The sequence below is a fragment of the Callorhinchus milii genome, unplaced genomic scaffold (genome assembly GCF_018977255.1).
Source record: "Callorhinchus milii isolate IMCB2004 unplaced genomic scaffold, IMCB_Cmil_1.0 Scaffold4, whole genome shotgun sequence".
Classification (NCBI taxonomy): Eukaryota; Metazoa; Chordata; class Chondrichthyes; order Chimaeriformes; family Callorhinchidae; genus Callorhinchus; species Callorhinchus milii.
Window position 1 is genome coordinate 76,257,907 of NW_024704745.1, and position 26,311 is coordinate 76,284,217.

Here is a 26,311-nt window from a genome sequence, read left to right on the forward strand (position 1 = left end):
AGTTCCAGAGCCTCGGGGCTGAGAGGCTGAAAGCCCGGCCACTGATGGTAGGGCGGTTAGGGCGGGGGATGTGGAGCAGACCGGAGCCAGAGGAACGGAGGGTATGGGCTGGTATGTGGGGGGATAGTAGGTTGGAGAGGTAGGAGGGAGCAAGGCCGTGAATGGCCTTGAAGGTGAGGATGAGAATCTTGAATTCGATCCTCTGGGGGATGGGGAGCCAGTGGAGGCGAGCGAGGGTGGGAGTGATGTGGTCGCGGTGTCTGGTGCGGGACAGTACACGAACTGCAGAGTTCTGAATGACCTGCAGTGTGGAGGGAGGTGGCGGGAAGGCCGACGAGGAGAGAGTTCCCGTAGTCCAGCCTTGAAGTGATAAAGGCGTGGACCAGGGTTTCAGCAGCGTGAGGGGTGAGGTAGTGCCGTAGTCTGGCGATGTTCCGGAGGTAGTGGAAGGCAGTGCCAGCTGTGGCGCGGATGGTTGGTATGGTGTTAAGAGGTTGCAGAGGTAGGGAGGAGCACGGCCATGGAGGGCTTTAAAAGTGAGGACGAGGATTTTAGACTCAATGCTCTGAGGGATGGGGAGCCAGAGGAGCTGGACGAGGATAGGGTTGATCAGTTCATGGAGCCTGATAAGGAAGAGGACATGAGCTGCAGAGTTCTGGATTATCTCCAGCTCTTGGTGGGAAGAGTTGGGGAGATCAGCATGCAGCGAGTTTGTGACATCGAGCTTGGATATGACAAATGCATAAATGAGGGTCTAGACAACCCAGGGGGAAAGGCAGTGGTGGAGGCAGACAATGTTGCGGAGGTGGGGGAAAGCAGATGGCATAAATGTGGGGTTTGAAGGATAGCTGAGCGTCTAAACAAGTGGAGAGTGTATCCATGAACAGTGATACTCTCAGCGCCTGAGGTGTGGAGGCACTAACGGGAGTCAAGCAGGAGGGCCTCCGTCCTGTCGACGTTCAGCTGGAGAAACTTGGCTCTGATCCAGGACTTGATGTCTGACGGACCATCTCCTAGTGGTCCTGGAGTCGAGGGTGGAGGCAAAGTGATAAAGTTGAGTTTCATCCTCATACATGTGGAAATTAACCCTATGCCTGTGGATTACATCACCAAGTGGGTTCATTCTATCTAAGTATTTGGAGAATCCTATCGCACATGGTCCCTGAATGCTAACCCTAGTTAAGTACAGTGAATTAATATCTCATAATATTAGATAATCGTGCAGATTTAAATCTGTAAGGAACAAAGTCACCACACTGTTTTTGGCAACAAAGAATTGGAAATCATCTCGGTATCCTATCTATTGTGTTAACTCCAGGATAACAGGACTAGAGGAAGTTGGGGTGAAGGAATGGATAAAGAATCCACCTTCACTGATTGCGATTTTTTTCACATGGTTGACAAACATTTCTAGACTGCAGATTTCCACAGCAGAATATGTCATACGAGGTAACACATATTCATCGTCGTATGGCCCCATTCCGTTAAGGAATTGAGTAAATCGCACAGACAGAAAACGTAAACCTTCTGGCTTCTTACAAGCAGGTAAAAATCGCTGCTCCAATCTGCACTGGAAACTGGAACTCAGGAGCTTCAGTAAGGCAACTGATGTGCAAAATACCCCAATGGTAAAAATGGTTGCACCACATGGGTGGACTGCCTTTGAATCATGGATAATGTTGAGCGTTACGTTCTTTATTCTGCTGATCTTCGGGTCTGCCGTCTGCAGAAGTGCCAGCAAAGGCTGGATCTGGAAAAAATCCGCTTCTCTCTTCAGCAAATCCAACTCTTGGAAGTCAACAGGAAGGTCCAAATGCGAACTGCGGAGGAAATTGAGGATGTACCGGAACATTTCTCCATCTCGGTCTATGAAGTAGTTCCCCTGTGAGTCGCTGCTGGTGGGCATTGCTCCACTAAACATCGAGCCCAGCATGGACTCTGGGTACCGGGTTAGGGTGGTCAGGGAAGTGCTGTACAACCTCCCCCCTACGTTCAGTGTCACTGGTTTGGACATAATGAATAGGGATCTGCCTCTGCCTGGGAGAAGGGAAACAAAACAAGGATAAAAAATCAAAACAATAATCCTTGCTTTTGATACAGCACCTTTCAAGATATCGAGATATCTCAAAGCGCTTCACTATTAAGTGAATTGACGGTGTATTTTGTGAAATATTTCAGCTAAATGCACACCGCAGTGTCCCACAAACAATCGTGGATTGAGTGACCAAATTATTTTTTTAAGGGATTTTTTTTTATCCCCGGAAGGATATCTGCCATTCAACAAACAACTGGGTTCCTGCTCGGTAAACAAGAGGCGTGCGGAGTAAGGAAACTTGCCTAAGGTTTCGCCCTGCTGGGAATTGAACCAGGTCCTCTCACTTACATATTTTAGATTAACTTTTTTCAGAAATTAGATACATTTTTAAAAAAAGAAGTGAGTTCTAGAAGTATTTTAGACATAGTATTGTTATGATTAAAATATATGCTGTATAATCTCATAGTAGTTAAAGCACTCACTTTGTGGGAGGAAGACTATCCAAATTCACTAAAGTTTAGTTGGAAAGTTGGAGGCAACAGTGTCCTGAAAAGAGTTTTAAGTGAAAAGTTTAATGTATCTCGGTCTCTTACCTCCAATATGAAGCGTGGTTCTGGACTGTGGACTGGGAATCACCTTACACTCTGGCTTTCTAGTTTTCAAGATCACTCCCAGAATACCACTCAGCAAATACAATTTATTGCTTTCAAATTGATCCGTGTAGATTATATAGAGTGATAGAGCATGGAATTTGGCCCAACTGCTCCATGCCCATATAACTCCTCACCCCTTGTGTTCCTGGTAGTAAGTGAGCTCTCCTTGGAGCTAAATTGGCTCCAAGATGGCAACAGAAGGTCACGATTGAGCCGGCCCTCTGTGTCAGTCTCAGTAATCCGGTTCTGGAGGCAGGCAGGTCCACAGTACTCCTTGGCACTGCTGCAGGCACTGCTGATGACAGTACAGCACAGCCTGGCTCATTGGCAGGACCTAGAAGGGCAGACCAGTCACTGGGGGCAACGAATCATCCCACTCAGCTCCTGTTAACCCTGCAAGTCAAAGCCCTAACAGGTAGGATGGTCGTAGCTGGACAAACAGCAGGGAAGCTTGCCAGGCAGTGCACTCAATGGCAAGTTATGTGGTGATAGCTGGTTAGAACAACGCAGGGGTGGCGTTTACTCTGTGGGGGTCCCACATGCAAAGCTCAATTCCGGGGCCCCTACTAGTTACCAGCAGGTTCCCGGGCAACCAAACTTAGTGTGCAGATGTCCTACCCCAACAGCACATTTAATTATAAATAAGGGTGAGACTGGAACTTTGAACTTCTCTTCGCTCGTGGGTTGGTAGCTGTGAACGTGCTGACCATAGAAGTTATCTGGTAGTATTATCATTACGCATCTATTACTATTGCTGTTACTTGGGTTGCCCGGCAGGGAAACTGACTTATGAGCTTTTTGTATTAAATAGAATTAGACTTTAGTTTTGTCTAGTCTGAATTCTTTACGGTATGTAAGAGGATTTTATACATCTGCAATTAGTTCCTATTTACATAGTTAAAAAAAACACTGCTCAATATCTCCACGTTTGTACCCTCTCCCACTCACTTTGTGGGAGGAAGACTATCCAAATTCACTAAAGTTTAGTTGGAAAGTTGGGAGGCAACAGTGTCCTGAAAAGAGTTTTAAGTGAAAAGTTTAATGTATCTCGGTCTCTTACCTCCAATCTGAAGCGTGGTTCTGGACTGTGGACTGGGAATCACCTTACACTCTGGCTTTCTAGTTTTCAAGATCACTCCCAGAATACCACTCAGCAAATACAATTTATTGCTTTCAAATTGATCCGTGTAGATTATATAGAGTGATAAGAGCACGGAATTTGGCCCAACTGCTCCATGCCCGTATAACTCCTCACAAGCACCCACCCCTTGTGTTCCTGGTAGTAAGCGCTGTCCTTGTGTTGGTTGTAGTAAGTGAGCTCTCCTTGGAGCTAACAACAACAACAAGATTCCATTTATAAAGCGCCTTTCACGTCAGGAGGACGTCCCAAGGCGCTGCACAGTTGGGTCATGACCCGAGCAGGGGGGAAATGGTCAGGGTGAGGGGAGGGGAGGGAGCGAGGAGGGGGGAAATGGTCAGGGTGAGGGGAGGGATGGGAGGGACCGAGAAGGGGGAAGAGAGTCGAGAGGGGAGCTGAAGGCACGGTCAAAGAGAAAGGTTTTGAGACCGGCTTTGAAGGAGGAAAGGGAGGAAGCGGTGAAGGCACTGGGGGATAGAGTTCCAGAGCCTCGGGGCTGAGAGGCTGAAGGCCCGACCACCAATGGTAGGGCGATTGGGGCGGGGGACGTGGAGCAGACCGGAGCCGGAGGAACGGAGGGTACGGGCAGGTAGGTAGGGGGATAGTAGGTTGGAGAGGTAGGAGGGAGCAAGGCCGTGAATGGCCTTGTAGGTGAGGATGAGGATCTTGAAATTGGCTCCAAGATGGCAACAGAAGGTCACGATTGAGCCGGCCCTCTGTGTCAGTCTCAGTAATCCGGTTCTGGAGGCAGGCAGGTCCACAGTACTCCTTGGCACTGCTGCAGGCACTGCTGATGACAGTACAGCACAGCCTGGCTCATTGGCAGGACCTGGAAGGGCAGACCAGTCACTGGGGGCAACGAATCAACCCACTCAGCCTCTCAGCCCCGAGGCTCTGGAACTCTATCCCCCAGTGCTTTCGCCGCTTCCTCCCTTTCCTCCTTCAAGGCCGGTCTCAAGACCTTTCTCTTTGACCGTGCCTTCAGCTCCCCTCTCGACTCTCTACCCTCTCCTCGCTCCCTCCCTTCCCTCCCCCTGACCATTTCCCCCCCAATGCTCGGGTCCTAACCCAACTGTACAGCGCCCTGGGACGTCCTCCCGACGTGAAAGGCGCTCTATAAATGGAATCTTGTTGTTGTTGTTGTTGTTGTTAACCCTGCAAGTCAAAGCCCTAACAGATAGGATGGTCCTAGCTGGACAAACAGCAGGGAAGCTTGCCAGGCAGTGCACTCAATGGCAAGTTATGTGGTGATAGCTGGTTAGAACAACGCAAGGGTGGCGTTTATTCTGTGGGGGTCCCACATGCAAAGCTCAATTCCGGGGCCCCTACTAGTTACCAGCAGGTTCCCGGGCAACCAAACTTAGTGTGCAGATGTCCTACCCCAACAGCACAGCTATTGGCTTGGGAGGGTGGTCAGTGTGTGCCCAGATTGGCTGTGACGAGGTGTCCATTAAGCCAAGTGCCCCCACCACCCCAGCAGGTTAGGTTAGCGGGGAGATGATTTCAATGAGTTTCACAACAGCAGGGGCCCCCCTCGCTGCCTCGTGGCCCCATGTATTCGAAGGGGTTGCATGTGCCTAAAGCTGCTAGTGCTCTGGCAGTTACCCCAAGGCAACCTCCGGGAGTCCCCAAGCCTTGGATCTTGGCAACCTGTGTCTAAGACTTTCCGGAAATAGGTGAGCAGAATGGTCTCTCCAGGGAGAGAGAGCGCATTCCATTCCAGCAATCTGTCTCTGGGATTGCCATGTGTGGGTGGGATGCATGGAATTCTCAGTTTGATTTGGATGCTCTTCAATACAATCGGGGCTATCAGGGAAATCAGGAATTATCCTAAACGTCCCCGTGCTTGGCTCCAGACACTTACCCCCTCCATCCCCACACCCCCCGGTGAGTGACAGGTCGGATCAGTCAATCATCGCCCAGAGCCTGCCCTCCCTGATGAGTGACAACCCCAACAGCCAATCATGCTCCGAGCTGGTCAATAGTTTTTTTGAAGGGCGCAGGTTTTATACCAAATGGAAACGAAATGTTAGCACTGCGAGATACTAACCCGCCCGAAAGGTGCTATATAGATGCAAGTTGATGTTGAAAATCCCGAGCCCTTTCGGAGAGCCTGTCCTCCACTGAACACAATGATGCTTTTTGCTTCAACCACAGCTTCCAGCAGCGAGTTCCACATTCTCACCACCCTCTGCGTGAAGAAGTTCCTCCAATACTTCCTGTTAGATCGACCACTGTCTGTCTTACATGGGTGACTGGACTCGCCAATCAGATTGTAAAGGATTTAGTGGCTGAGTCAGAAGGTTGTGGGTTGAAGCCCCATGATGAGCTCACAGTCTAAGCTGACACTATATTATCAGAGGTAGTATCCTTCAGATAAGATGTTAAACCAAGGTCCCGTCTGCCTGCTCAGGTGGACGTTAAAAATCCCAAAGGCGCTATTCTCAAGGGAAGGGAGTTTCTCACTGTGTCCTGTCCAACAATCCCAGATAAAATCGATCGTTCATTTCATGGCCGTTTGTGGGACACTGCTATTCACATACTGGCTTCTGCCTACACGATACACAGTACACGATGTGAAGTGCTTTGAGATGCCCCCCCACCATCCTCCGATGCGAAAGGCGCTGTGTGTCAAACGGTAAGTTTTTTTTTATTAGAAAATCTCGTAGGGGATAAAACGTCACATAATTGCTTTGACTTTTTCACAAAACGCATTCCACCTGTTCTGCAGCTCATCGTCCTGCCGGGGCCAAGCCCTAAGATGTGCGCTCGCCAGCACCGTCGTTTCAGTCGGGCAGAACCTGGCTCCGATGAGGTTCGATGCGAGCTGATGGCACAGCTCTGCAGGGAGCCAGTCGGAGAGCATCTCGATGTTACAGCTCTCGATACTGCCACGATTGACGACCATGTTTAACTTCACCTCTGCCCGGGACAGGTTGTAGTCCACAGTGAAGCAATGGCTGACGCTGAACTTGGGCGTTTTTCCGTACACCCACTCCCAGCTCCTCAGCTCCTCGGCGCATTTGTTGACTCCCGGCAACGTCAAGTGGTTGTCGGGGTCGATGAGGAGGACGCGATTCGGCTGGCCATGACACCGGGTATATTCCTCCGCCACGGCGCCCATCACAACATCGCAGGTCAGAGTGGGATCCTCCTCACAGAGGTTTTTGACGGTGGCGGGCACGCTGGGCGTGGCGTTACTCCGAATCCCCCAGTACGGGCTGCGGAGGGCGGAGGACAGCGCTGTCCTGTCCGAGCGGCAGAGCAGGGTACAGTGGTGATAGGCGGATGTCCTGCCGATCTTGGCGGCCGTGCCCGAGACCTTGAAGGCCCCGGACAGCAGCAGGTCGTGCCTGTCTGTGGCCGAGACGTCCAGGCTGGGACGCAGCCTCTTGAGGGCTGCCAGCACCGTCTCCAGGTTGCGGCGTCTGTCGTAGGCCTGCCTGGAGGTGAAGAAGGTCATGTTGAAGTTGCCCAGGTCGTGGTAGACTGATCCTCCTCCGCTCTTCCTCCTGCTCAGCTTGATGCCCCTCTCCCTCATCAGCCGCAGGTCACACTCCTGCCAGGGGTTCTGGTGACGGCCGATGACCACAGCCGGCGAGTTCCTCCAGAGGAGCAGAGCCTCCTGGGCAGGCTGCAGGTTCTGGTGGAGCCAATCCTCGGCCGCCAGGTTCCTGTAGACATCGGTGGAGACGGACTGGAAGACGAGGGCACCGCCTGCAGCGTCGCTCAGAGCATCCAGGGCACTGCAGCAGCGAGTGGCGGAGGAGAAACAGAGCAGCAAGGTCCCGGGCCGCATGGCATTTATTCACCTCCAACTGGGGAGAGAGGGAGAGAGAGGGAAAGGGGTTCAAATATATTCCAAAATTAGCATTAGGAATCATTCACATTATTAATAATAATAATCCTTGGATTGATACAGCGCTTTTCACGGCTGCTCGACGTCTCAAAGAGCTTCACAGAATAGACTGTAAAGTGAATTAACTGTATATTTTGTGCGCAAAACGCAGCAGCCAATGGCACACAGCAGTGTCCCCACAAACAGCGGTGGATTGAAGTGACCAAATTATTATTATTATTATTTTAATAAGCGATTATTAGCCCCGGAAAAGCGACTAACAACCGGATCCCTACTTACTGCCGGTAAACAGAGGCTCGTGCGCGTGTGTGTGAGTGTATGTTAGAGTGAGTGTGAGTGAGTGTGTGGGTGTGTGTGTCTGTGTGTGTCTGTGAGTGTGTGTGAGTGTGTGCGTGTGAGTGTGTGTGAGAGTGAGTGTGTGTGTGTGTGAGGGAGTGTGAGTGAGTGTGAGGAGGGAGTGGAGTGTGAGTGAGTGTGTGTGTGAGGGAGTGTGAGTGAGTGTAAGAGGGAGTGAGTGTGAGTGAGTGTGAGGGAGTGGAGTGTGTGAGTGTGAGGGAGTGAGTGAGTGTGAGGGAGTGAGTGAGTGTGAGTGTGAGGGAGTGAGTGTGAGTGTGAGGGAGTGAGTGCGAGAGTGAGTGAGTGTGTGAGGGAGTGAGTGAGTGTGAGAGTGTGTGAGTGAGTGGAGTGTGTGAGAGAGTGAGTGTGAGTGTGAGGGAGTGAGTGAGTGAGTGAGTGTGAGGGAGTGAGTGTGAGGGAGTGAGTAGGTAATTTGCTGAGGGTTTGGTTTGTGAGGCGAGTGCTGTACCCACTGACCCACAGGACTTCACCGCACAGTGCGAATAAGACCAGACCTCCGCTGCCGAGCGCCACCTACTGGCGGCCAGTGCGGGCCTCCCGGGCCGTGTAGCCCAACTCCACCAGAACACCAGCCCAAAAGTAGCCCAATGTTATCATTTTGCCTCTAATGGGGGTGGGGGGGGGTGGGGGGGGGGGGGTCAGCAGGACATCATCATCATCATAATAATAATAATCCTTGCGTTGTGATGCAGCGCCTCATCACGTCACCGAGACGTCGCGAAGCGCTTCACGGAATATACCGTAATATACCAATTGCGCTCAGCAATTGTATATATTGCATATATTGTATATATTGTAATATACCAACTGCCAATTGTGCTCAGCGGTGTCCCACAGACAGCCGCGGATTGAGAGAGCACATTTTTTTTTAAAAAACGGTATTTATTACCCCCTGGAAACGTGATATACCAATCGACTATTCCCAGTTCCCAGTTCCTGTTGGGTAAACAGAGGCGTGTGGATTGAGGAAACTTGCCTAAGGTTTCGCACCGCCCAGAAATCGATCCGGGTCCTCTCGCTTGCGGGGCAAGTGCTCCAATCAATACCCTACGGGACTTCACCAAAAACACCGCTTTGCGGGTTTAAATTCAAAAATTAGGCACCTGCCCCCAGTCATTTTGTTTTCATCTACAGTTACAACAATAACGTGCCCCAATGGGGCATAAACCCACTGCGATCTGGCAGCGTTGCCAGTCACCTTGAGTCCCCAGGGCTCCAAGCTTCTCGCGACTCTTGCTTTTTGTTTAATCGTTTTAAAAAAAAAATGCAACCTTACAATTCGCGCACAAAACGCACAGTCACAACACTTTGCAAGCAAATCCTTTGAAGGCGCCTTCCCGGCTTGAAATTTAAAATTTTAGGTACTGTACCTCTATAAAGTCGCTTCTGAAATGTCTCCTTTCAAGACTGAAGAGCTTTAGCTTAATAATAATTCTTGCTTTTGATGGGTTAATGTGACAACCAATTTGCACACAGCAATGTTCCACAAACAGGTATGAAGTGAGTGACCAATTTTATCGGGGGGATTGCTGGGCCAGGACAACTGGAGAGACACCTTTTACTTTTTGAATGGTGCCAATTGGATCTCAAAGGTCCACCTGAACAGGTAGACAAGACCTCAGTTTAAAACAAAACACAAAATACTGGGTTTAAAATCTCGGACCTCAGTTTAAAACGTCTCATATTATCTAGTCGTAGTTTATACCTCAGTCCTCTAATCCTGGGGATCACCTCTGCACTGCCTCTAGGACCTGGGCATGTCAGGGAAGGACCAGTAGGCTATTTCTCACTCTCCCCTATGCTGGGACAGCTGATCTCAGCCAGGGAGGCAGCAAGTGGTCCTGGAAAATAAGCTTAGCGCACGGATTAGTGAAGATTCTTGCATCAGATGACCGGAGGAGGAGGAGGGAGGGGATATGTTGTGGATAGACTGTGCTGAGATAGCTGATTGCAGCAGTAAACACTAACTGCCCCCCTCCCAACACCAGAAGCTTTCAGTGCACCTGCTGAACGATGCAATGCTCTACACAGTAGAATAAATAATCTGTCATCCACACATGAGCATCGGCCCTCAGATGAGCCGTGAGACCAATGTCTCGTCTGCCAATATCTGTTAAGGTGAACGTTAAAGATCCCATGGCACTATTCAAAAGAGAAGGGAGTTTCTCCCGGTGTCCTGATCAACAATTCCCTCCAACATCCACAGCTTCCAGTAGTAACCACTTGAGGGCCATCAAGAGCAAGAACAAGAACCTTGATGTGTACTGTACCTGTACTTTGGTGAGCAAATGTATCATAATAATCCTTGCATTTGGTTTTGGACCTTAACACAACAACAAATTTACATTTATATGGTGCCTTTCTCATTAGGAGGATGTTCCAAGGGGATGGAGAGATCGGGGTTTGCACCTAAGCTGGGGGTTTGGGAGTGGGTGAAGGATGACCAAAGGCATGGTCAAACAGGAAGGTTTTGAGGCATATCTTGAAGGCAGCGAGGGAAAGAGCAAGTCATAGGTGAACACTGCAGTCAATTTGCCACAGCAATTTCAAGCAGCCATGAATTGAATGACTACTTTATTTTATTTTTCTGGGGGGGTGGGGCAAGACTTTGAGAAAAAGTCCCTTCTCTTTTCAAAGTGCCATGAGATTTTTAACGTCCACCTGAACAGGCAGACAGGACCTTGGTTTAATATATCATCTGAAGGATGGCACCTTTGGCAATACAGTGCAACCCCAGCGCTGCATTTGGAGTGCCTATCACATTGGGAGGACATCCAAAGCTCTTCACAGCATTCACCGTAAAGTGTAGTGACCTTGGTGTCTTGTTTGACCCTCAACTATCCTTTCTACCTCACATCTGTGCCGTGACCCACTCTGCCTTCCCCCACCTCCGCAACATCGCCCAGCTTCGGCACTGTCTCACACCGCAGGCCACCGAGACCCTCATACACGCAATCATAACATCCAGGCTTGACTGTGCAAACTCCCTGCTTGTCAGCCTCCCCATCTCCTCCCTCCATAGGCTACAGATCATCCAGAACTCTGCAGCCTGTGTCCTCTCCCGGGCTCCGTGACCCTATCACCCCCATCCTTGCCCAACTCCACTAGCTTCCCATCACACAGTTCAAGATCATGGTCCTCACCTTCAAAACCCTCTGCCCCCATCCTCTGGAACTCCATCCCGCAGTCCCTCCGCTTTACCCCCTCCATTGCCTCCTTCAAGATCCATCTCAAGACATTCCTTCTTTGACCGTGTCTTCGGTCACCCTCCTTCTCTCCCTGCCCTCCATCCTCCCTGATCCCGACTCCCAGCTCAGGTCCGAAACACTGATTGTCCAGTGCCTTGGGACCTGATTGTCCAGTGCCTCCAGACATAAAAGGCGCTATACAAATGTAATTTGCTTGTTGTTGTTGTAACTGTATTGTTTTAGGTGAACGTGACAACCGATTTTCACAAAGCAATGTCCCACAATCAGACGTGAAGTGTGTGAGTTCAAAATATGTAAAGAGGAGAGGGATGCAGGAAAGAAATGAAGACCTGAAGATGGAATTGGACACATCACAGAGGTGCCCTGGAAGAGAGAGCAGAGAGAGAGGGAGAGAGAGCAGCAGAGACTGGTGACTGGTGCCCTATCCATGGATGGAGTCAGTCAGCAATAGAGACAAAAGCAGTAAAGCTGACTCTTTCAATTGCGGTAGGTCAGGAACGTCACACGAATCAGTTTGATGGAGTTTGCAGCCAAATTGGGATCCGTGGAGAAAGGTGAATGGTCCTGGGAGTGAGGGACCAGCGTTGTTCTGGATTGTAATGACACACCTCAGTGCCCAGTGATGTGAGGACATGAAACAATGAGTTCGGACGTGACATCACTGATGTTCCGAAATCTAACTGAAAGCTCATTATGCCGGTAGATTGGGCAGGAGTGAGTGACTATTTCCCTTTGAATACAGTTGTACATTGTCGTCATACATGTCAGACACAGGATTGTAAGCGTTTTTCCATTTCGTAAGAATAGGGCTATCCAGCAGCAGAAAGGTGAACTCCAGCCACCACATGGGGCACAGGAGGGGTGACTCTTTTACCCTCTGGCTTATTGGATCTTCAGACTATACAACAAATCAGGACTTCTCACCACTATCTCCACTTCAAGAACTACAGGAGGAGGTCAAGCCCCAACTCATTTGAGCAATACTTTAAGGATTTACAACAATATTTTACTGAGGTATGTAAATGGAGTAACGCACAGATTTTTTTTCCATTTGGGTGAAATGTTAAACTGAGGCCTGGTCAGTTTTTTTTGAGACTAATAGAAACAGAAATTATTTGCATTGCTTAACTATCTTCATCTCCAGCTCTCAAGGACTCAGAAGTTCACAAGAAAGGTATGAATGAAGAAGGCCCTTTGGTTCATTGGATCTCATCCTTCCAGAAGACCCACTCTACTGTCTTTCATGTGACACAAGGGCCTTTTTCATCCAAACATCTCTGTGTGATCTCTTATGAGTGTTGGACCAATGAGCTATTTCTTGAATGAGTCCAGCATGCTGATCTCTACCATCCTTCCTTACAACCTGTTGCAACTGTTGATTGCTTTCTGAGTAGATAAATACTTACTATTTAATCTGTCTAAATTGGCATTTAGAAACCTGAACCTGTGCCCTCTTGTTCTGCTGCCTTAGCATTTCAAAGTACAGTATTGCTGTGCGTTTACTTTCTCAATGCTTTTTAGTCTCATACAAATGTTTAAGGTACCCTCTGAGTCAAATCTTTTCAAGGCTCAAGCTTATCTAATTATCTGCTTGTACCTCACCCCTCTAACATTGGGCATCTTCCTCATTGCACTGCCAGCTGGAATAGAACCAGGTAAAGCCAAGCAGGCTTCCCAAACCTCCTACTGGTTAAGCAGAATTGTTGAATCTTACAGCATAGAAGTAGGTGATTTGGCCCAATGTGCCTGTGCTGGCTCCTTGAAAGTGCCATCCAATTCATCCCACTCGCCCAGATCTACAAAAATATCTTATATTGTTATTTATTGTAACCTACGTGATTTTAGCTGGCTCAGTTCCACAATCAGTTCCTCAAAGCAAACGTTAATTAATTGATTAACGGTGGGGTCCCTAAAGTAATAAGCACATCAATTCTCAATGTGAAGTTTTAACCCCATATTCTTAAGACCAAGGCAATAGTGCTGCTGACTGAGCCAAGCTAGCACCCATGTTAATCAGTGATCAACAGTCCCCGGAATTAATCATTGACTGGAACAGCTTCCCAGGAAAGGTGGCAATCGGTACAAGCTTAATGCTGTGATGGGGGGATGGTAGGGCATGTGTTCTGGAGGGATAAGGGCAGATGGACCGAAAGGCTTTCTTCATCCAGAACAATTTTGTGATCTTGTGAACTTCCCTGGCTCAGGTATTTGATCACAGCATTTACCATGAAGTTGACTCCGTTCAGCCCTACCTTCTCCTGCTGTGTCACAGCGGATTCAGAGAAGCCTTACTTACCTCCCCTTGTATTGCCCCCCTCCCTCACTTTGAGAGGATAGTCACAAAATAAAAGTCACAATTTGGTCATCAAATAAGTGACAATCATTTTTTTGAGCTTTCACTGTAGAAATCTGCGATAAATACTGAAAAGAACCAATACCTCATAATATTTATTGCTGTAATAGGAGTCAGCTTTCACTCCAATTGTAGGACTCTCAGCTCTGGGTCTGAAGAGTTTATTCTCCACACTGGGGACACTCCAGTATAATACAGAACTGTGGCTTTGCTCCATTGCATTGTCATAGGTGCTGACTTTTAAACGTTAAACTAAAATGCCTTCTGCTGGTCAGGTGGATGATAAATGCAGATTTATTGGAAAAGCAGAGATTGGCAAGAGCCAAGGCTTGGGGACCCCAGAGTGTGCGTTGAAGGAATTGCTGGAGTTTTAACTAGCTAAAGCCACATAACTTGCCATTTGTCTGGCAAGCTTTTCCACTGCTTGTTCAGCTAGGATCACCCTAGCCGTTAGGGGCTTTGGCTTGCAGGGTTAACAGGAGCTGAGTGAGAAGAATCCCAGCACCCCCCCCCCCCCCCCCCCCACCCAGTTATTAATTCCACGACATTGCTTAAAAAGATAAAGAGTTTCTCCCAGGGTTGGAGCCAACAATCCTTCAGATTAAAAGCTCATTCACTTCTTTGGTTGCTGCCTTTCCTTACAGAAACAGTCACTGCATTTAACAGTACACAAATTACAGCAACAACTTGTATTTATATAGTGCTGCTCGTGCAGGGTGTCCCAGAGCGAATTAACAAATTAACTTGCTCAAAGCGCTTTGAGAGGTTTCAACTGATTAGGAATTCGGTAACAGCATGCGTCCTTACAGGGAGAGAGTGCGCATTCCACCCCAACAATCTCTGGGATTTCCACGTGTAGGTGGGATACATGGAGTGGAGTCCTGTAGCTCAGTGGTTAGAGCACTCGCTTTGCAAGTGAGAGACCTGAGTTCAATTCCAGGCAGAGGGCGAAACCTTGGCCAAGTTTCCTTACTCCACACAGAGCCTAATAATAATCCCTCCAAAACCAAACACAATAATAAATTGGTCATTTTCAATCTACGACTGTTTGTGGGACATTGCTGTGCGCAATTGGCTGCCGCGTTCGCCCACAAATATACAGTCAATTCACTTTACAGTGTGTTCTGTGAAACGCTTTGGGACGTCCTCCCGACGTGAAAAGCGCTATATCAAATGCAAGGATTATTATTATTATTATGGAATTCTCAGCTTGGTTTGGATCCTCTTAAGCATGGATACACCATCAGATACCCAAATAAAACCCTACTAAAAATGCTTTTCCTTTTTCTCTCCCAATATTTACTCAGAGTAAGCTTTCCCACGTTCAAACACGATCATAAATTGAGTGTCAGATTGGCCAACCTAATTCCCAGCTGGTGTATATATCAGCTGTTTAAAAGAGATGTGCCTTTTGCCTGCCAGATGTCGAGTCTACAGGGAAATCCAAAAAACAGTGGAAAAGTGGAATGTTTTTCACCATATTGTGAAATCGCCTTTCAAAAGCTGCTTTGCTTTTTTTCTTGTTGCCAACGTAGACTTGAACTGCATCCTTATTTTTCAGTTCATTTCACAAAATGTTGGACTGAATCGCTCCGTTTTTTTTCCTGCTCACTGTTAATAAATACAGTACTGAACTGGAACACTCCTCCAGTCTGGAGTGGGTCCTGCTCGGAGCTGAACACAGCAGCGTAGCAGCTCAGACGCTTCTTTGGGTACATTGCTGTTAGACAGACCTGCTTTGAAAAAAAACTCCTGTTCTGTTTAACTCCTTTGGCTCGATTTCATATTGGGCGACTGAGTTTGTGTTTGCTCCGTTGCTTGTTGGTGATGCAAACCCAGATCTTTATAGATGTAAAGTAACTGTCTCTCTTTCTGTTTCTCTCCCTTGCCCATTTCTGAGGCACTGCTGCTTTCACGAAACGTGCCTAACTCCTCTAGAGACCCAGTCGATTGCTCGTTCCTAGTAATGCCTCTCTGTCTAGGACTAACCGGTTCATCCGATTGTTAAACAGCCTCAGCAACCCACCCAATGAGGTAAGTGTGCAATTCAACGTTGATAAATAATATAATTTTGCTTTTAAATAGTGTTAACAGGGTATTTATTGTGTAGAACTGCTAATGTACTTCCCTCCACAAGCTGCAGATTATTCAGAATTCTGCAGCTCGTGTCCTCTCCCAGACCAGGCTCCAGGAACCAAACTCTGGCACTCTATCCCTCCACCCCCACCCCCCCATTCTGACCCCAGCTCAGGTCCTAAACCCCTGATTGTCCAGCGTCCTGAGATCTCTTTCCAACGTGAATGGAGCTGTACAAGTGTAATTTGTTGTTGTTGTTGTATCAGTTTTTGCACAGAAACAAAGGAATGCTTAGCAAGTTTATGACTCCATATAATTTCTGCAAATTCGATTAAATTAGCCGCATGCCTCATTTCACAAGAAGGCTCTTCGAAACATTTGATCTCATCCTTCCAGCATCCTATCCAGCCGTCTTCACGTTCAGCGTGAAGCTTGTAGTGTCAGCCTGCCTCAGTTGGTAGCCGCTCCCTCTCTCCTCCGAGTCAGAAGGTTGTGAGTTCAAGCCCCATTTTATGACAGTCCAAGCTGACACTCCAATGCAGTCCCAAGTGTTCCCTGCATTGTTGGAGGTGACGTTCTTTGGATGATACAGAGGTCCTGTCTGCCTGTTCAGGTGGACATAAAAGATCCTGTGGCACTATTCAAAAAGAGAAGGGAGTTTCTCCCCGTGAAATTGCTGTGTACAGGAAGACAGGAGCCATATAATAATAGTACTTGCATTTGGTATAGCGCCTTATCACATCTCTTCACTTTGAGAAGTCTCAATGACTTGATAAGGTTTTGTATCAAATGCAAGTATTATTATTATTATTATTTCCATTAATCGATTAACCATTTCCATGAATTGAGTCAGTAACAAGGGAAGATAAATGAGGATTAACACCAGAGGAAAGAGAGTAATTTCTTCAGAAATACTGAAGAAAAATATTGAAGGACAGGGGCACATGATAAGAGTAGAACTCCACTGGGAGACGTGACGAGTCAAATGGACTCCTTCTGTGGTCTAAATTCTATGATCTATCTACATCTGAAGAAAGAAATCATTTAAACAATATATTTGTATATGCTATTTTACAGCGTATATAACATTGAGATGTCTCAAGGAGGTTCAAAGTAATTACTGTGAAGTGTAGTAACTGATTTTGTAGTCAAATTCAGCAGCTATTTTACGCACAGCCAAGTACCACAAATAGCCATGAGCAATTTAAACTCCCTTCTCTTTTCGCTGAGTGCTAATAGATCAATATCCCCCTGGAAAGGCAGATAGGACCTTGGTTTAATAGATCAACCAAAAGGCAGTATCTCTGATAATGTAATGCTTCCCCAGCACTGCAATGGAGTGTCAATCTAGATTACGAGTTTATGTCTTGATGTGAGGCTTGAACCTACAAACAGAGACAAGATTGTATCAACTGAGTCAAGTTGACATCTTGAAGCAAGCTGACATCTACACCATTGGCAATGCTTGTCCTTCTAAACAGATTTAATACTCATTTATTGTATCCTCCCTGGGTGAGGGAGGTAAGCAGGGTCTCTTTGGAACTGAAGTGGATGTGGATCTGAACTCCTCAAACTCCCTGGGCTTTCCCACAAACTCACCAAACCAGTGCATAATCTAGGCATCCGGTTCGACCCCCAGCTGTCCTTCCTCCCCCACACCCAGTCCCTAACCAGAACCGTTTTCCTCCACCTCCACCAAATTGCCCGCCCCCAACCATACCTTACCCCAAATGCAGCCGAAACCCTCGTGCATTTGAGTGTCTCCTCCTGCCTTGATTACTCAAACGCACTCCTCGCCAGTCTCCCCAGCTCCACTATTCAAAAGATCAGCTCATTCAGACTCTGCCGCCCACATACTGACCCAGACCAAACTCCATGCCCACATCTCACCAGTTCTGACCCAGGCTCCACTGGCTCCCCATCACCAAACGGATTGACATCACGATCCTTAAAATTGTATTCAAATCCCTTCACTCTCTGGCACTTCACTACCTCTTCGACTTCCTCACTCCCAAACCACAATCTGGTGCCTCCACTCGACTGGCACGACCTCCTGCTGGTCCCTCGTACCCTCCGCCCCACCATTGGAGGTCGTGCTTTCAGTCACTGCGCCTCAAAACTCCGGAACACTCTCCCTCAATCCCTCTGCCTCGCCCCCTCTCTCCCGTTTTTCAAGTTCCGCCTGAAAACTTTCTTTTTTAACCATGCGTACGGTCATCTCCCCCCTCCCCCCAGCTCGGAGTCAGGCTCCACCACTGTTAAGCGCTACCCTGCGTGGAGGGTACTATATAAGTGCAAGTTGTTGTTGTTGTTGTTTGAAGACTGATGTATTCATGTATTCATTACTCAGGAAAGTATTTTGTTCTTCGTGCAGAATTTTTTATATTTTAGTTAACTGTGACCAGATACTTTGGTTGCTCATTGGTTTAGGATATTTATTAACAGCAGACTTACTACAAGACTAATATCTTATATTGCTTTGATTTCCCTTTAGACCATAATTTAAAGCTCAAACCTCAAAATCATTCTCATCGTACTTCTCTCAACCTGATCCAACGCATCAATGTTCTTTTGAAGGTAGCGTGCTTATAATCATTTTTTAATCTAAGGAATGTTTTAGGCATTTTTGCTTCAGTGATAGCTGTAAATGTATGTTAATGATTACTGCTAACTTAATTAATTCCTCCTCGAGTCATGTCCTGCAGGGAGTATTATTTGTGGAGCACCTCTTCATAGTCAGTGCTGCAGCTCATTCAAGTTGCCTAGTGACTAATCTGCATTGGAGTTTCAAGTGTGGTGTTAGAAAGATGGAAACAACAGCCATATCTCCTGTTAATACTGAGATAGGAGCTTGTCTCCACATCCATTAAAAGCCTTGAACGGAAACAGCATCCTTAAAACAATAAAATCTCTCCGGAATCATTTTCGTCCAGCAGAGATCCAACGCAAGCAACGTGTTATTTCAAAGCCAACTCACATTTGACTACATCTTAACATGTCAGGTTATCCAGATCTCCATATCTCCTGTATTAGACTGTGTGAGCTCATCAAGCCCTCACCCTCCTGGCCCAACTCCAATGACTCCCTGGCAGATTGACGTAAAGATTCTCATTCTCACCTTCAAATATCTCCAGCTTGCCTCACCTTAACTCTGAGATCTCCTACAGTCTTCACAGATCACCCACTCCCTCCATCTTGCTAACTCAGCTCCGCTTCACCATTGGTGGGTTAGGCTACAGCCACCTTGACTTGCTCTGAAATTCTCTCCCTAAGTGCCTCGCTCCCGCTCTGCTTTCAGAATCCAAATTCTTCTAAGATCCTTTCTTTAAACTGCCAACTGACTCCCTCCGAACTGGCACTCCACCTCTGTGAAGTTCTAAACCTTTGCCTATGCGAAAGGTGCTTTATAAGTGTAGTTCTGCAGCCCGTGTCCTCTCCTGCAACAAACTCCGTGACCCCATCTCCCCCATTCTCGCCCGACTCCATTGGTTCCCTATCCTTCAGAGGATCCAGTTCAAAATCCTGGTCCTCACCTACAAAGCCCTCCATGGCCTCGCCCCACCCTACCTCTGTGACCTCCTAACCCCCTACCAACCCCCCCCCCTCCCTCCGCTCAGCCGGCTCTGGCTGCTCCATGTTCCCCGACCCACCCGCCCCACCATTGGTGGGAGAGCCTTCAGCCACTCTGCCCCCAATCACTCCGCCTCGCCCGCTCCTTAGCCTCCTTCAACTCCCACCTCAAAATGCTCCTCTTCGACCATGCCATCGGCCACCCCCATTCCCCTCCCCTCCCTTCTCCCCCCTGACCCAGCTCGGGTCTGAAATGCTGTACTCTATTCAGCGCCTTGGAACGTCCTCCCGATGTGAAAGGCGCTATACAAATGTAATCTTGTTATTGTTGTTGTTGTTGTTTCCCTTGATTCCCTCTAAGCTGTATATGTGTAAACTATGGGGTTTGGAGAAAGAACAGGCGAAAATGGGACTGAAAGGATTGCTCTTTTTGTTGATCAGTCGAGTGTCTGACACGTGCTGAAGAGTATCCAAATGAAACTGAAAATGAGTTCCATGCATCCCCCCTATACAAGGAAATTCCAAGATTGCTCTTAAAAGAGCCAACTGGCACAGACACAAGGACCAAATGGCCTTCTGTGCTGTAAATTTCTTCAGTTCTATCCCACAGAGTTAAGGTTAGCCTTTCTGGTGGGAACCTTTGATCCTTACAATCATCTGCAGAATCCTTACACTTGTTATAGCACCTTTCACATCAGGAGGACATCTCAAAGTACTTCCCAGGATATACTATACAGTGCAGTGACTGTATATTTTGTAGGCGAACGGAATGTTCTGCTGTGTCGTGGCTTTGATCAGCGCTCTCTGTGGTTGGCTGTGTAACTGGTTGATGATGAACCGATCCTGTCAATCTCCTTAGAATTTTGATTCTGATTTTGAAAATCAGGTCATGATTTTATCACTCTCCCTCTGGGCTTTGTTTGCAAATCACCGTGGTAACTGCCGCTGAAGTGGAGAAGGTTAATAAAGACGAAAGTAGCGGAGGCTGAGCTAAGGGAAGGTTAATAAGTGGAAGCAGAGTGTTGCTGATCACTTGTGCTTCGAACCGCTGAGTGGAGGTGAAGAAGGGTCTGTTGGCTGCTCTCCTCTGTTCCTGATCTATGGGCAGTCCTGTAGCTCAGGGGTTAGAGCACTCAACTCGCGAGCGAGATGACCTGGGTTTGATTCCCGACAGTGTGAAACCTTGGGCAAGTTTCCTTACTCCACATGCCTCTGCTTACCGAGCAGTAAGTTGGAACTCTGTTGTTAGTCGATTGGCGGATCGCTTTTCCGGGGTTAATAATCCCTTAAAAAATAATAATAATGATTTGGTCACTCAATCCCATGACTGTTTGTCACGACTGTTTGTGGGACGGTGTGTGCTTTGTGGGCGAAATGCAGCAGGCCATCTGCACAAAGCAATGTCCACAAAAGCCCATGAAGTGAATGATCATTTTTTTTTAATATAAGGTGATAGTTGAGAGTCTGCAGCAGCCCAACCAGCTTTATAAGGGGCTGCGATTGCCAGTCACCAGCAACATCATTGCGCGCAGAAAGCACCAAAATTGGACAACTTTTTCTCCTTGTGCTTTCCCCACTTGGCCCTTCCTCTTTCCCCAAACCCACCGTAAACACCATGTGGCCAGGTGACCGCTTGCGCTCTCAGTTTCTGTTCTCTCATCAAAATGCTTCCTTTCTAACTCAAGACACTGCTACTTCTGTTTGGCTAGAGAAAAAAACAAAGCCGGTCTGCCCATCAACTTTGCCTGAGGCGTAAATATCCGAGGCTGGTTCGAAAATGGTTTTCTTTCCCCAGATGAGTACGCAGTCTGCCTTAGCCCATTACTGTAGCTGACCTTGGAGTTAATGATTATTCTTACATTTACTGAGAACTAGTTCAGTGGTTTGTAAATTGGTTAAAAGTTAACACTACCTCCTCTGCTATCCCTCTCTTTCACTCCCTCTCCCCACACATATCACTGCCACCGGACAGGTTAATTAATAAAGATTAATAGAGTATCCATGGAAGCTTGTTATGGACCACAGATCTGCTCTGCTAGCAGTGCTCAATCTGTTCGAAAACAGGAATAAAATTGGAGCGTCTCCTGATTCAGGGTTAAATCCGGAGATTTAACTAATGATTTTTTTCTAAAAAAGAGGAAAATGGGACGCTGACTTCTCCTGAAAGACAAGGTGTAGCTTTGGTGAGTGCACGTGAGACCCAAGTATTTAACCGAGCAACCGAGGCCATCTCCATTACCCAGCGTGTCAGGCTGTGTCCAGGAGTTGGCTGCATGGCTAAAACTCTGGTCAACTGAAAACCCTTTTCGGTACAGTTCAGGTTACAGTTTGGCTGTCATTCTGATGATGTCCTTAAGGGATTGAAGTGATTTGAAGCGCTCCACGATACTACCCCACGTGAAGGGGGCTATATAAATGCAAGTTGTTGCTGTTGAAGTGAGTAATACCCTCCTCCACCTGCCTATCAGTATATTTCCTGCTTATAAGTGAGTTTGTATTAATCTCTGGTATATTGGTATATTTGGTGCTGAGTGTGTTTGCTGGTGTATTTACTGGCTGAAGTGGGAACTGTGCTAGTTTTCCCCCCCACCCTCCCCTTCCACCTCCCACTCCCCACCACCTTTCACCCCAGCAGCACATTGTGTCTCGTGGAGAATGCTTTCAACTCAATCTCTTGCTTTGCATACATCCTCGCCCCTCTTCTTCTTTGCGCATCCTCCGATACAGAGACAGAGACATACCCAGTTCAGTGCAGTAACTGTACTGTGACCTGCTAACTCCAAATCAACCTCACCCCGCGCTCAGCCTGGCTTCAGCCTGCTTCATGTCCCCCAGCCTCTCTGCTCCAACCTTTGGATCTCCATCCCACAGTCCCTCCACCTCGCCCCCTCCCTTGCCTCCTTCAAGGCCCGTCTCAAGACCCTCCTCTTTCACTGCACCTTCAGCCACCCTCCTACCCCACTGCCCTCCCTGATCCTCCTAAGGTCCAAATCCCTGACTGTCCAGTGCATTGGGTGTCCTCCTAACACGAAAGGCGCTACACAAGTATCATTTGTTGTTGTTGTTGTTGTTGCTGACAGACGTACCCAGTACAAATCAGTAAATGCTCACAGTGTAACATGTACAGGATGGGGCTGCTTATCGACAGTAATGCTGTTATATTTTCAGATGGGTCCGATAGCAACGGAAGCCTTGAATCTCCAGACTAGTCCTGGAGAGCTGGCTCTTCTTCTCATCTCCTCAAGTTGTCGGTCGAAGTATTTCACAATTCTGGTATTCACATTGTACCAATTTATCAACCGGTATATAATAGTATTTTTTTCCCTACTAACCAAGACCCCCTTCCTCCCCCCCTTTACCTTCTCACAATATTTAACACACGGTGATGGGTGGATTAAAAGATTAAAATGAATTTAATAGCTGTAGTCACTAACTATGTTAAGAATATTTCTACTGGGTCGTTCTGTCGTCAACTCTTAAGTCTCGATGAAGCCCATTCATTTTTTTCTGTCGCTGTGTTTTAAATACAGTGCAGGACAAATTTGCAGGAGGACGCCCCAAGGCGCTTAACAATAACGGCTTGGCACCCGAGTGGGGGTGGGTGGGAGCCTTGCATTTGATATAGCACCTGTCATATTGTGAGGACACGTCAAAGCGCTTCAAACAATTTACTGTCATCTACAGTAACTTTGGTATCTTGCAAGCTAAATGTTATAAATGTGACAAAGTTAAGATGGAAGTGACATATTATTGTGCCTTTGAGTATTTTTCTCTCTCGCTTTTGCACAGTGTCACTTCACTGATTCCCTAAATGATTCAGAGTGTTGATATGTTGCCCTAAACTTAGCCTAAACACTGACGTTTTTTGAAATTTAAGATCACCCGGAAATATGGAAAATTGTTAACTTCGCCTTCGATTTGATAGCAGTTTTTTTCTGCAGCTCTTAAAGCAAACCGGCTTCTGAATTTAAGAATATTCTACAATTCTGCCGATTACAGCAAAATGGTCTGTTAGTCTAAGACTGTGCATTTGAAGTCTTTGGTTCATATTATTTTCTCATCCTTCCCTCCCACCCCAACACACGCACACATATTAGAAGACTCGGGTGCATTCGGAAACATTTGTAATGATAGTACTGTAATGTTTGTATCTCGCAACTACAATGAACGAAAACAGAAACTCATTGTCACCATCCATTCATCATGATATATTATAACATTTAATAATAATAATAATCCTTGCATTTGATATAGCGCTTTTCATGTCTTCTAGAAGTCTCAAAGCGCTTCACAGAATATACCGTAAAGTGAATTGACTGTATATTTGTGGGCGAAACGTGGCAACCAATTGCGCACAGCAGCGTCCCACAAACAGTCATGGATTGAGTGACCAAATTATTTATTTTTCTTGAGGGATTATTATTAGGTGTGTGGAGTAAGGAAACTTGCCCAAAGTTTCGCCCTGCCAGGAATCGAACCCAGGTCTCTCGCTTGCGAGGCGAGTGCTCTAACCACTGAGCTACAGGACTCCATTACTCCATAGTTTACAACAACCCCTTGAATTGTGCTGCACTGTTTTTGGGGGGAACTCAGTCTATCCTCACCCTCTTCTGTACAATGTCCTGACTTCTCAAGCATAGAATTTCTTATTTATGAAAAAAAAGAGAGACAGACAGAGGATGAGGTGGAGAGAGAGAGAGAGAGCTTTGAATAGCAGAATGTTTGTTATTTCAAGGGTGTGTTGACTGTGATTACCTATAATAATAATAATCCTTGCATTTGATACAGCGCCTTATTATGTTATTGAGACGTCTCAAAGCACTGTCAAGTGGATTGATTGTATATTTTGTATGTGAATGCAGCAGCCAATTGCACACAGCAGTTTCCCACAAACAGTCGTGATTTGCTTTTGTTTTTTTTTGAGGGGATTATTACCCCCAGGAAACGATCCACCAATCAACTAACAACTGGGTTACTACTTACTGCTCGATAAACAGAAGTGTATGGAGTAAGGAAACTTGCCTAAGGTGTTGCCCTGCCAGGGAATTGAACCCGAGTCCTCTCCCTTGCGAGGCGAGTGCTCTAACCAATATGCTACAGCACTCCTCCTCTATAATATATATGTGTGTGTAAAAAATACATATATAACTATATGGTTGAAGAAATGTCTGCTGGTTATCCATGATACGATGGGGAAAATATGGACAATTATTCTGGCATGTGTATGACTGAAAGGGTACTTTGTACTTCTTTACTGAAACAAATTTAATTTCATGCTTCACTTATTAAGCTTTTTATTTGATTTCCAGAAGAGTTATATATATATTATATTTTTAATTCCGCTGCTTTGTATTGTTGTCAAAAAAAATTCCCTTATGATGCAATTCATCTTCAGAGGAAGAAAAACATTGGGGTTGGAGGGGAATAATTACAGAGATGTGCCTCCTGGCATCCGGTTATATAAATCCTAATAAATAAAACCAATAAACTAGTTGACCAGTTTCCACATGTGTTAAACAACAATAACAACAACCCTCCATTGCAATGCTGAGGGGGGAATGCAGCATTGCTGGGGTGCTGCCCTTCGGATGAGATGCTAAACAGAGGTCCCGTCTGTTTGTTCAAGTGGACATTAAAGATCCCATTGCACTATTCAAAAGGAGAAGAGAATTTCTCCTGATGTCCTTTGCCAACAATCTCCTGAATAAAATTGGTTGTTCACTCTGGCTGTTTGTGGGACACTACCGTGTGCTAATTTGCTTTCGCATTCGCCTACAAAATCCAGAGTAGGCGTTGGGGAAACTGCTGGAGTTTAACCGGGTTAAACCACAAAGCCTGACATTGAGAGACCTGTGTGGTAATCAATCTACTGCGCGCATCCTCTCGTGAAATCAGTATTTAACTGAAGGTGTGACTCTGCTCCTTCTAGAGGCCACAAGCTGTCATTGTAGTCTGCACAAAAGATGAAAATGTGCTCTTTCTTCCTTTCCCAAGCAGTATCCAGAATTCAAGACCCCAGTAATATAACTAAAACACTATGTTGTACATGCAAACAGAAACAGTTCAATGACGCAATGATTCGACTACAAATGCAGTCATTACACTTCACAGTAAAGTCCTTTAAAGCGCTTTGAGTTGTCAAAGCTTTTCGAGATGTCTCAAAGCACTTTACGGAATATATCGTAAAGTGAATTGAATGTGTATTTTGAGGACGAAACACAGAAGTAAATTGTGCACAACAGTGTCTCACAAACGGTTGTGGATTGAGTGACCACATTTTATTTGAGGGATTGTTACACCTGGAAAGCAATCAGACAGTCGACTAACAGCCGAGTTCCTACTTACTGCTAGGTAAACAGAGTTGTATAGAGTAAGGAAATGTGCCTAAGGTTTTGCTCTGTGTGGGAATTGAACCCAGGTCCTCTTGCTTGCGAGGCGAGTGCACTAATCACTACGCCACAGGACTCCACAAATCTAATTGTGTTAAATGCTCTGCCTTTGTGTCTACAGCACTGTATATCTCTTCATGTCTTTTCCCTCCTGAAACAGATTTTCCTATGGGAATCCAATTTCATAATGCCACGGAACTGTACAAAGATGTTTATTTGAGGGGAGGGAGGGTGGGGGGGGAGAGAAAAATATTGAATTACTTAGAAGTTACCGGGGAGCAGAGTTTCTGTGTGGCTACAAAATGGGGCTTTGCTCTGGAAAATCATCCGGTGCTGTTACTTCAGCCCTGAACAAAGAGGATATGAAAGTGGAAGACTTGGAAAGCATGGAGGATACAGAAGATATTGGCAGTGGAAATCCTCTAAAAGCTGAACTTGAGACAAGCTGCTCAGAAAGTGCTGGCAAAGCAGAATTCAACCTCAGCTGCCAGAACAACGATACACATCCTGCTCTATTTGTGCAGAAGGTGGTGGAACCCGAATCCTACATTAAGGAAAACGATGGCTTACATATAACAGATCTAGATTAAGCAACTGTTTTTTTTGCACGTGAAGGAATAATAGTAATATTCCTTGCAATTGATACAGTGCCTTATCAGGTCGTCGGGACAT

At 46.7% G+C, this 26,311-nt stretch overlaps 2 protein-coding genes and 1 long non-coding RNA gene across 5 annotated transcripts; 1 reads left to right on the top strand and 2 right to left on the bottom strand.

The window, feature by feature from the left end:
• Nucleotides 1–1,038: 1,038 nt before the first annotated feature.
• LOC103177140 (BTB/POZ domain-containing protein KCTD21-like) lies at nt 1,039–6,159 on the bottom strand. 3 transcript variants are annotated; one of them, XM_007891159.2, is made up of 2 exons: nt 5,877–6,159; nt 1,039–2,037 (listed from the first exon to the last, which is right to left on the bottom strand). In XM_007891159.2, exon 2 carries the CDS (start codon nt 2,012–2,014, stop codon nt 1,301–1,303), a length of 714 nt encoding a protein of 237 aa, XP_007889350.2. In that variant the 5' UTR covers nt 2,015–2,037; nt 5,877–6,159; the 3' UTR covers nt 1,039–1,300. The 3 variants fall into 3 exon arrangements, with proteins under 3 accessions (XP_007889350.2, XP_007889349.2, XP_007889351.2); XM_007891158.2 differs by lacking the exon at nt 5,877–6,159 and adding an exon at nt 3,749–4,009; XM_007891160.2 differs by lacking the exon at nt 5,877–6,159 and adding an exon at nt 2,629–2,950.
• A 300-nt stretch (nt 6,160–6,459) lies between these two features.
• Nucleotides 6,460–8,526, bottom strand: lipt1 (lipoyltransferase 1). Its single transcript, XM_007891157.2, has 2 exons — nt 8,499–8,526; nt 6,460–7,644 (listed from the first exon to the last, which is right to left on the bottom strand). Exon 2 carries the CDS (start codon nt 7,623–7,625, stop codon nt 6,507–6,509), a length of 1,119 nt encoding a protein of 372 aa, XP_007889348.1. The 5' UTR covers nt 7,626–7,644; nt 8,499–8,526; the 3' UTR covers nt 6,460–6,506.
• Nucleotides 8,527–15,252: 6,726 nt separating this feature from the next.
• Nucleotides 15,253–25,845, top strand: LOC103177138. Its single transcript, XR_487678.2, has 5 exons — nt 15,253–15,316; nt 15,543–15,638; nt 18,175–18,257; nt 22,419–22,523; nt 25,800–25,845. It is a non-coding gene; the product is annotated as an uncharacterized LOC103177138 (long non-coding RNA).
• Nucleotides 25,846–26,311: the final 466 nt, after the last annotated feature.

Bases quoted from the DNA above. Each gene is read 5' to 3' on its own strand.
- LOC103177140 (XM_007891159.2), bottom strand. From the start codon at position 2,014: ATGTCCAAACCAGTGACACTGAACGTAGGGGGGAGGTTGTACAGCACT.
- lipt1 (XM_007891157.2), bottom strand. From the start codon at position 7,625: ATGCGGCCCGGGACCTTGCTGCTCTGTTTCTCCTCCGCCACTCGCTGC.